Source organism: Geospiza fortis, unplaced genomic scaffold (genome assembly GCF_000277835.1).
Source record: "Geospiza fortis unplaced genomic scaffold, GeoFor_1.0 scaffold164, whole genome shotgun sequence".
NCBI lineage: Eukaryota > Metazoa > Chordata > Aves > Passeriformes > Thraupidae > Geospiza > Geospiza fortis.
In genome coordinates, this window is record NW_005054426.1 from 1,892,017 (window position 1) to 1,902,548 (window position 10,532).

The window sequence follows — 10,532 nt, forward strand, 5'->3', positions numbered from 1 at the left end:
GGGCGCAGGTAAGAAGAGGGGGCTCCGCCGCCGTGCCGCCTTCCCCAGGCGCGGACGGCGCGGAGCCGCGGCCCCGGGGGGACTGTGTCTGTCCGCTCTCCTCTGCCCGCTGTAAGGTGTTCAGGGGGAGGTCACTTCTCGCTGCTCGTAGCGCCGAGGGTTTTGGAAGTTGCGGTGGGGAGGCGTTTTCTCGCGTGTTTGCCACAGCCGGAGCCGAGGGATTTCTGCAGGGAGAGATGGGGAAGAAAAAGTTACTTTTCTTGAGTGCCTACGAGATAAGTATGTGCTGAGCCCTGGAGACTCCGCAGAGCAAGCGTTGGCTGGGATATCTTCACAGGTTTTCCTTGTCTGCGCATTAACCCAAAGACCTGGTGTTTTAAACAGCGGCGCTCGTATCAGTTTAATAGCTCTAATTATACTTTGTCTTTGCTTCGGTGTTTAAAAAGAAAACAAACCAGAAATCGAACACCCCCCCAGCCCTATCTGCTTTGGAATGTTGTGAGCCCGAAGTGATTTCTGAAAGAAATGTATGCAGGTTTTGAAGTTGTGCGATGAGAAATCTTTTAAGGTGAAGTACGAGCGGGGGCAGGCGTCGGGGGGAGGGAGGGGGGAGGGTGTGGAAAAAAATCCCCGTTCCTCGGATAGAGGAGTTTAAATGTAACAAAATGAACGAAGTCAGCCTAGAAGTTCTTAAAGTCCCACTAATGCAATGTGAGATGTGGAGCAGAGCAGGGGCTCATACTTGGTTTTGTCCTTTCATTTGACTCATTGGCATTCACGCCTGACTCCCAGGCATCCTCTGGTTGCTGTGAAATGTCCCCCTTGGCTCAATGCAGTTAGAATTTTTGACGGCATTATAAAGAGTCCAGCTGTCACTTTTGCTGATCTTGATGGGAGATGGGTGCCGGTTTAATGACTCAAAAGTATGAACCAAAGCATTAAAAAAACGCAGAGAAAGCCACCCAAAAACTTATTTTTCTCTTTGTGCTTGGCTGAATCTGTGCCTGATCTGGGCAACACCTAAGCTAATTCACGTAAATCACAGCTAGATTTGAATTGTCTCAGTGGTAAAAAATAAACGAATGGACAAGAAAGAAAGCAACAGATTACAGCAGCTCTGCCTTAGTCCGGAAAATTACGACGCTCGGTTTTCTGTTCCCCTCTTTCTCAAAAAAACACTAAAAAAACCAAACAAAAAACCTCTACAACAATAACAATACTGAGTCCGGGCAATTCTCTCTCTGGGATTCCAGAGGTGTCCCGCGGGGAAGCCCCAGTCTGCACCTCTCAGAGAAGTTCTCTGCTGTGTGCCATGCTACAATGTCTGCTTATTCTCCCCTCTCTAAATAGCCCCCTCCTGTTCCCAGTGACTTTGAAGGATCCCTGTGTTATCGCTGGAGATGGCTGAGTGAGCACTTCTGAAACAATTCGCATTAGGATTTCAAGCTAACAATAAAACTGTTTTCACTTTAGTGCACCTTTTTGAGGCTCTGTTAATCTAATTGGCATGAAACCAAATGCACATGCCTCTCGCTGGATGCCCGTCTGCCTCCCTGCGCAGCACGCCTGTCTCCTCGGTACTTCCTGACCCTAGAGCGGGGGCTGTGGGACTGTGCTCTGTGCAGCTCTGCGGGTCCCTCTCCGGCTGCCTGCCCGTGTCCTCCCGGGAGCCCCAGATGTGGCTGTGGCGTGAGGCAAGGAGGACCCCCCTGGAAGGTGCGGGACTCACGGCCCGGCCCGGCCCGGCCGCGGTGGCACACCCCATCCCTGAATAGGTCAGAGGGTTTTTTTCCCCCATGCTCACTTCATTAACATTCCCACGACTACCAGATCTCGACTCTGTCTCATCCTCCTCCCTCCCCATCCTCTTTAAGTCTGGAGAGAACGAATGCCCGTCACTAAAATGTTTGTAAAGGCTTCCTGCTCTGAAAACAAGAAAAGTGGTCTGGGTCCCCCCTTTCAGAGTCGGGCATATCCAGTAAGGCACCCACCCGAGCAGGGGCCAGGACGGCTGCTGGCACTTTTTTTTCCCCTAAATGAGTGTTAGTCCAAGTAGATGATGTTATTGCAGGTTGCTTTCCTTCACTCTACCTTACCGAGTTTCATATGGTCTTCCATTTATTTATTTTTTTACTTCTCAGTAAAAAGTATTAATGTGGTTTTGCTGTTCAAATATTTCTTTTTCCCATTCCCCCACCAGCATAGTTTATTTAAACTAGGGTCTATCTTTATAAATTAAGAAAATCTCTGTGCTAGAACATGCAAGTTTTTTTTTTTTCTCCTCTTATATGTAATTTAAGCATTCTCTTGTTTTACTAAGATGTGGGTCTCCAGTACCAGACTTAAACAGCAGAAGCTAATTTCTAGTGTCTAAGTATTTTATTCATAGTGCAGAAATGTGAGACCGGGTCCCTCCAGCTCCATGGAGCAGTGCTTATAAGTGACTTGAGGAGAATATCACGTTGTCTAGTTTAGTTATTTATCCTATGTTCTCATTTCCAGCATGACACTGGGAAGGCAGGCAGGCAAACAGCTTCAAGGGGAGTATCTATCCTTGGTGTTTTGTGGCTTTGGTCTCCCTTCTTATCTGTCCCCTTGGGGTTCCTTCTGTGCTTCCAGATGTTGACGAGTGTGCAGAAGCTACGGATGACTGTCACATCGATGCAATTTGTCAAAACACACCAAAATCCTACAAATGCATCTGCAAGCCTGGCTACAAAGGGGAAGGGAAGCAGTGTGAAGGTAAGGACAGATCGGCTCCTCTCCTGTCTCTTCTCCCCTCCCTTCTTCTATTTGTTTGCTCTTTGAAAGCTTTTGTAAATAGCTGAATTCCTGAAACGATTAATGCAGATTTACAGCTGCTTAACCTCAAATCTGGGTGTTTATTGGCAAGCATCCCCCTGCTGCTTTTGCTAATTGTCTGGCACTGCAAACGTTGTGCCTGCCAGCCTGCTCTTAAGAATAAAATTGAAAAGGGAGTGTGAGGGGATGGCATTCTCTGGTAGCACCAGTTCCTCCTGGGCAGTGGTGGGCCCGCTGCCCCTGGAGCTGGAAGCGCTCTGCCAAATACATGAGTACGGGCTGGGGATGGGATGGGCCGGGCCGGGCCGGGCCCCTGGCCAGCTCTGCAGCATAGAGCGGATGGAAAGGACTCGCCATTGTTTTCTCCAGATAAGTTACAGAAGGTATTTTTCTGTACCTACTCAGACAGGACGCTGGAGTTTGATTCTCTTTGACACTCTACATGTTTCATGATTATATAGTTCTAGTCCTTGGAACATATTTTAAAAGGAAGCATTTCAGATTATTGCACTTACAACAGACTTGAAAAAACTTACTTTACTTCCCTATGTCCTCACATCAGTCTTGTAATTGAAAAAGGCCTAGCAGGTTTTATTAGGCTCTATGTACACTCATATTTTGGATTTTATGCGCTTCATCTTGTCTATTGGATCTCAGTGGAGAGATTCTCTGGTGAAAAGAACAAATGTAATCACAGTAGAATGCCTTACAAATAAAAGATGCAAGGTTGTTACTTTTTCCCACTTGTAGATACTTAGTAGGTATAATATTTTCCTTCCAAGTCTCTCTCATTCTATAGCAGAATGCAGCTTTTTAAAAAACATCTATAACCAGTCCATTAAAAAGATTGAAGACCTAGGAATTAATTTGGTCTACAAAAATTTGAAGTCATATATTATTCTCCATGGACCTCCAAAATGTTTGTTCAAGTGCCTTCCAAAAGCATTTCTGTGCTTGTCATACTTTTCTGTCGTGGGTTTAAATTGACAAATTCTGATTGTCCACCTTTCGGTGCTCTAGCATCTTTGAGCTGCTGTTCCTCTGGAAGCTGCTTTTTCTTTCTTGCTTGCAGGATAATCATTCAGCACCAGTTCTTTCTCTACTCATCTCTTCCAGGGATAGAGCTACTGAAATCAGATAATGTAATCAAGGCCGTAGCTGTGGAGGTTACAGCATTCCCAGCATTGGTACTTCTTGTATTGGTTTTCTACATTAAAAGTTTCTTTATGCTTTAATTATTCATATTTAGTTGTTGAGCTCTGTTTAGTGGCAGATGTGGCTTATATTCATGCTTGTCTAATACACATATATCTCTGCCTGACTTGCCTTGGTTCAGTTAAAAAAACCCCAAAAATCCCAAACTCAGTAAGTAGTAAAAAGCAAGAGTGATCCTTTTAACGATGTACAGAATAATGGAACATCTGTGTCTGATATCAAACTCATATCTAATAGAATTTAGTGTCTGATAAGCCTGGGAGTAAAGCCTAAGTAAACTGGGACAGACTGCAAAACTGCATGGATGTTCAGCATTAGTCAGGTAATGTAAGCTGTCTAAACCAGGTGTTACTGTGCATGATATATAACATTTTTTCCTACAATATTATGTCAATGCTTCTGAAGATTTTGCATTGGTTCCATGTCTTAAATTGGTAATTAATACCAAATTTTGGTAAAAGCAGAAAGCTTCAGAAAGGGTCAGTGGCAGGTCTAAGATCTGCCTCAGGCCTACTGTACATGGAGAGTGGGTTATTTTGCATCTTGAGGTTAAGTATTCAAAACCTATGGAAATAAACAGACTAGCTTAATTGATTGGTATTTAGTATTTTGTCACAAGACAACCTCAGTGATCAGCTGTTAGACGTTATAAGATAAAAGTGACTATTAACAAAGATGAAACCCACTGGATTCTTTTTGTTGTGCTAAAACTAAAACTGGGTCATTAAATAATTCTTGTCTTGATTTTAAAGCCTAGTCTTTATAACTGGGCTTTTCAAAATAAGCCTTTTGATCAGTGAAACTAGTTACCTGTGAGAAAAAGATTTTTGTACAGATAATGAGCCTCTTTAACTAAGTTTGTAGCAATTTTCCAGTGTTGCTTCATGTGTGAAGAACATTGAGTATATCATAACTAACTCACTTATAGCCCAGGCTCTCTCATACAACCAGATTTTACTCAATGAGTAGAATTGCCATTCATACAGCACAATGAGCTTAAAGACATGCTGTCAAATTCATTCTGATAAATTTTAGTGAGCTGCCAGTTTAGGTTGTATTGAGGCATTGCAATTAATTTAGAAAGGTGCGTGTTTGTTTATTCTAAATGGTAGTCTTAAATATTGCTTTTTTTCACTGAAAATCCATTCTAGAGTAAGGGGTAGAGTGTGGAAAGTAACATTTTTTGGATGATTCTGAGGAGCACGTATTTGTACAAACGTGTCCAGTATATCAATATATATTTGTGTACTCTTGTGTATTTATTTATAGTTGTTCAAAACAATGGGATCCTTAGATCGATGCAGTAAATGTGGAGTGCAGCCACTTTGCTCAGGGTTTGCTGCTGTGAGCTGAAGGGTGGGGAGAAATATATATGACACAAATATTCCTTTAAGGACATGTGGAGAACTCTAGAAGCAATTACATGAAAATGAAACATTTTCCTGACAGTCTGTTAAGTTTCATCAGTAGGGAATTTCTTTCTGAACTTTGATTTTCTCTCAAAATGTCTTTTGACTTGGGTTTCTCCAGAGTTTGTGAAGATTAAGGATGACTTTTCAGTTCACAGATCTTTTTCTTCTTTTTTTTTTCTGGCTAGCTTTCTTGCCTGAACCACTTGACCTGTTTCTTTCCACAGAGCACAGTTGTTTCTCCAGACAGAAGAGTTCATAATTCTTCTTGTATCCTGTCTTCTGCTTCACTCTGTAGATTTCAGTTGACCTTTTTTCTTTCTTTAAGGTATCTGTTATGCTTTGTAAATCCTCATGGTCAGCATTGCCATGATATTTTCTCATATCATGTAATGGATCAATATCCCTTGAACACAAATTCTCTAGCTGGCATTTTCATAGGACAGAATAATGTGTCCAACCCAGGTAATATTAAAAAATAATTCTCTATTTCTAGTCAATATACAGAATCCATTTATTCACAATTAATGAATTTACTTGCCCTGGCACACCTACTATTACCTGAGAAGTCTTCTCCATTGTGATTTTAGTCAGGATCTGAAATGCAGTGGGCTGAATTCAGCTGCAGGCATGATCTTTCATGATCCATAGGACTTTGTTCTTACCTTCTCAACACTGAATTTTGGCTTCCTCACAGGTTGATATCTCAACAAAATTGTGTTGAAGGAATGGAAATTCCAGAAAGTTCAAAAGGATTCCAGGTCCTGGGATTCCTTATGCCTTGACAGAGCATTCCTCATCTCCAATGCAATGTTGTGTGTTTGCAGTTGTAGGATATTCTGTCACTGAACTGGGTAGGAAGGGGTTTAGCTCTCACATCCAGCTGTTTGGGGTTTTTACCCCATACTACTGCTCTGACTACTCCAAACTCTCATGCCATTAATGGTTAAAATACTCTGTATAGTTGTTGGTTGATGTTTACCTATGCCCGTTTTATATCCAGTTAGTGTTAAGTTTATTTTATAGGTTGATTTTTTTTTCTTAGCCCACTTTTTATTCTCAGTGGGACTGTAATTTCAGTGAGTTGCTCTGGCTGTTGGTTTTTTCCTTTTGGATTATACTTTACATGTAGGACCCTTAAGACATGTTTATTGAGCCCTGTTACTTCTGAATTGTTAAACTCTACTCAGTGGTTTCCCATATTGACTGAGATTTTCCTCTTGGAACATTTTTTCCTACTGTTTTTCATGGTATTTCCAGACTTCTGCTTCAGTTCTTTTAATAATTTATCTCATACAGTTGTTACAATGTTTCTTGAACTTTTTGTGCAGAAGTGTTCACAATTTTCAGCTGGACTTTTTTGCTTTTTTTTTTTTTCAATTGTCCTGTGAAGCTTCATCATGTTGTTGATGGATTTCTTGCTGAAGGCAACATACGCATACCATGGCAAAGTGTCCTGGTAGACTCTGCCCTGGGAGGGTCATTTTCAGATTTCTACTCACTTTGGAATTTTGTGCTATAGCAGCAGCAGTTCTGCTTGACTGCTAGGTGAGTGGGATTGTGCAGTTCTAGAGATTTAAGTGGGTCACGTGTTGATGTATTTGTAGTCTTTTTCTTAATGTAAATAATCATTCTAGGTAAATAGGCAGGTGATGGTGATAATCTGCAATGATGGCCTTTATTCTTGATTGCCCCAGTGGCAGGACCTTGCTGGGTTTAACCATGGCACAATCTCAAAATAAACCATTCCTGCCTCAGTCACAGGTATATCCAGCCTCTGCATATGTCCATTGGGAACACAGACCAATTGTCCCTTCTGAACAGTCATTATCATCTTCAGTAGTTTTGTGGATGTGAAGCCAAGTTTCTACTCGCAACTGTTTGTTAGATCTGTTTTTAATGGATTTTAAACAAATCTTAGCAATTGGAAAAACATCTCATCACTTTCATTTAAATAATAGTGATTGACTCTCCAGGCTTGACTTAAAACTCCTCTTATAATTTTAATCTTGTTGACCTGTTTTGTCTTTCATTTTCTTAAGAAGCTCATTCGTGGTTTCACTCATTGGGTTTTCATTTTATTATGGCCTTTGAAATACCTGTTGTGTTCTTCTCATGCTCTTCAAAAGTGAATCCAAATATTGTGACAGGGCTGCTCTGAATCAATTGATTTGGAAACACAGGACTTTCCAGACTTCTCATTTCCCAGCTCCCAGTCCAGTATCTCATACAAGAGCCTCCTTTTGTCTGCAGGGATAAAGTAAGTAAGGCACTTCTGGATGTCCTTTAAGTGGAACAATGATCCCATTTCTTTTAAGAGCTCCTTGGTGTCCCATCAATCCACTCTCAGCAGTTCTTTCTTAAGTGAGTCATCTTCATCAATGATATCCTGGGAGAGCTGGAACACTGCTGGGGGTCCTTTGGTTTCTGAAACTTGGGCGTCTTGATGCTTGCACAGCTCTAGTGAACTTAGACTTGTTCTGTCTGTCTCTGCAGAATAACAGTGATGCCACTGAACAAGGCAGCTTAAGTGACTTCTTCCTGCTTCTTCCTGATTGATGATTCTTCTGATTACAGTAGAAGGTGAATAACACTTTCAAGGACTCCCTTGGTCTCCCTGAATGAGATCTGCAGGGGATATTAGGTGCTGAAGCTGCTGTTCTTTCTGGGGTTACAATGCCTTGATAGATGGTGCTCATGTCTTGTGCTGAAGTTCATGTCACCCTCCCCTAAGGCCGTGCTCCAGATGACACCTGGTGCTCCAAGCCTGTGCTGCTGGATTTGTGAGGTTGGCTTGCAGCAGCCCATCTGAGCACAGAGCAGCACACTCTACCACCTCCAAATTTTATGGGGATTTCTATTCCAGGATCAAATCTTCCTTCCTAGTTTGATTCACACAGATTATGGCTTTACTCTGGATGATCCTCTGTGCTGATTTCACTGAAAGCAGCTTTCACAATGAAGCTGTTTTCAAAAAATGAAGGAGAGAGAATGTAAACTAGCTTCTTTGATTTGAGCTGGTAACTGCTTTTTTATTTTCACTTATTGAGTAGATTGAAACATTTTATTTGGTTTAGGCTGATAAAAGTGTTCACAGAACTGAATTCTGAAGCCTTCTATATCTCTGCTTTTTTCTTTCTCTTTTTTTGCTTCAATGGTCTGGTACTACTAATACTCAATTTTGACTTGTGAGTTTTCTAACTTGCATCAGGGGATGAATTTTCTTGGGGGATGGAGAAGTGGAGAAATAGCTGCAAGTAAGAAAATACTCCTGAGAACATTGTGTATTAAATCAGAATTTTATTACATCCTAAGTGAATTAACAGCTTATGATAACTTTTTTCTTTTTCCTCCTTCCTGCTTCTTTCTCTTCAGTGAATAGGGCTTTTGTTTTGGTCCGAGTTGAGCCTTGATTTTATTTATTTATTTATTCAAATTGCTTTAGTTTCCCAACTTTGTTCAGTAGTTCATCTGCTAAAACCAGAATATCCCTTAGCTGGGCTGACATGCCCTGTTTAACTGCTCCCAGGGCCATCAGTCCCCATGTGTCACTAACCCTATTGTTTTCTCCTCTCCCTTTTCTTCCCTACCCTGTCCTACCTCTCAGAGCTGCTTTTTGACAGCCCGTAATGCTGCTTCAGTGAACAGCTCCCCCGGTGGTCCACTTTGGAAATCTTCCATTTTGACTCAGAAGAAGAACATTCACTCCAACTTTTTTTTCTCTCCATAATGCTTCTTGGATACAAATATCACTATATTTTGCATAAACACATGCCATCCCATATGAAATATGGGCCTCATTCTTCAACAGCATTACATGTAATTCTCAATTTGGAAAAAAGGAGGGTTTTTTTCCAAGGTCACATCTCTAAATAGTCGATAAGCCCCCTGTCTGCTGGATGGTCTATGGGTACTCTGGGAACTTATAAAATTTCATCAGGCCCAGCAGTTGCTAAGATGCAGAGCCCAGGGTGGCCTCCTGGGGTGATACAAACTTGGTGTTTAGAGGGAACTTCTTTCCACCCAGATACACAATGTAAATTAACTGCCAGGAAAATGATAATGAAATGAAGGAGCATAAATAGAGTGTACTAAGCTCAATAGGTCTGTCCTTCTTTTGTCTTCATTCATTTTACATCTGCCAGATACTACCCAGTTTTCCTTGTTTTCCCACCCATCACCTTTACTTCTGGTGCAGTCCCCTTTCCTTGAAGTCTTCATTATGTTGTCTTGTGTACTCTGTTACTCAGCAGTCTTTTAGCCTTATCATTTCCTTACTGCAAACCCTGCTTCTCTTTTGTTCTTTTCTCATGTATTTTCAATTATTTCATTTAGCTTTCCTTCCCCTGTCCTCTCAGTGGCTTGCTGCAGTTACAGCAGTGTTTTTCTGACAGCCAGTGTCCCACAGCAAGACCACTGGGCCAAGAGAGCTAGCAGCTCTAAGTGCCCCATACTGGTCCTTTCCCTTGGGTTTTGTCTGTAAGTCAAAACAGCTCCTACCAGCTCTCTTTTTGTGCTTTTTCTCCACCTTTTTCCTGGCCCCCATCAGCAGCTCAGAGCTCACCTCTTCCTCAGCACATTCCTTGCTGTTGCCACCCCCTGCAGAGCCATGGCACTTCTCTCAGTGGCTGATTGCCATCATTTGTTAGCTCCCCTTTGGTTATGGGCACTGTCTCCATGTGTGTCTTCACTGACCTGCTGAAATACACATTCTTTGTTTGGAGGCTGATGTAAGACATGACCAGGGAGCCTCTGCTGGGATGATGGCAGAGGAGGAGTTAGGGAATGTGACCTCCTGCTGCTCCCTTGCCCGAAAAAGCTGCACTAATGCTGCTTCTGTCTCCTCTGCATTTGAGCCAGGTAGCATCCACTCTGTTCATTAGCATCCATGCTGGCAGGACACTGTGGAGTAATGGGAATGATGGATGGTGGATACCTGATGGTGGATACCCCAGGATGGTGGGTACAGCCTCTGCACCCATGGTACCAGTCCCAGGCTGTTCTAGCCCAGGATAGCTGTGAGCCTTAAATGCAGGCCAGGTTTGGCCAACCTCAGGCAGTCCTGAGGTGGAGGATGTATGGCAGGGATCTGTAGGGGAAATGTGC

General features: G+C 42.4%; 1 protein-coding gene across 1 annotated transcript in view; it reads left to right on the forward strand.

Moving 5' to 3' along the window:
- The first annotated feature begins 1,888 nt into the window (after positions 1-1,888).
- Positions 1,889-10,532, forward strand: part of SCUBE1 (signal peptide, CUB domain and EGF like domain containing 1) — a 194,651-nt gene continuing 186,007 nt past the window's right edge. Inside the window, exons 1-2 of the mRNA XM_014309410.2 lie at positions 1,889-1,978; positions 2,526-2,742. Of these exons, the coding sequence (XP_014164885.1) occupies positions 1,889-1,978; positions 2,526-2,742 (307 nt within the window). The remainder of the gene's footprint in view (positions 1,979-2,525; positions 2,743-10,532) is intronic.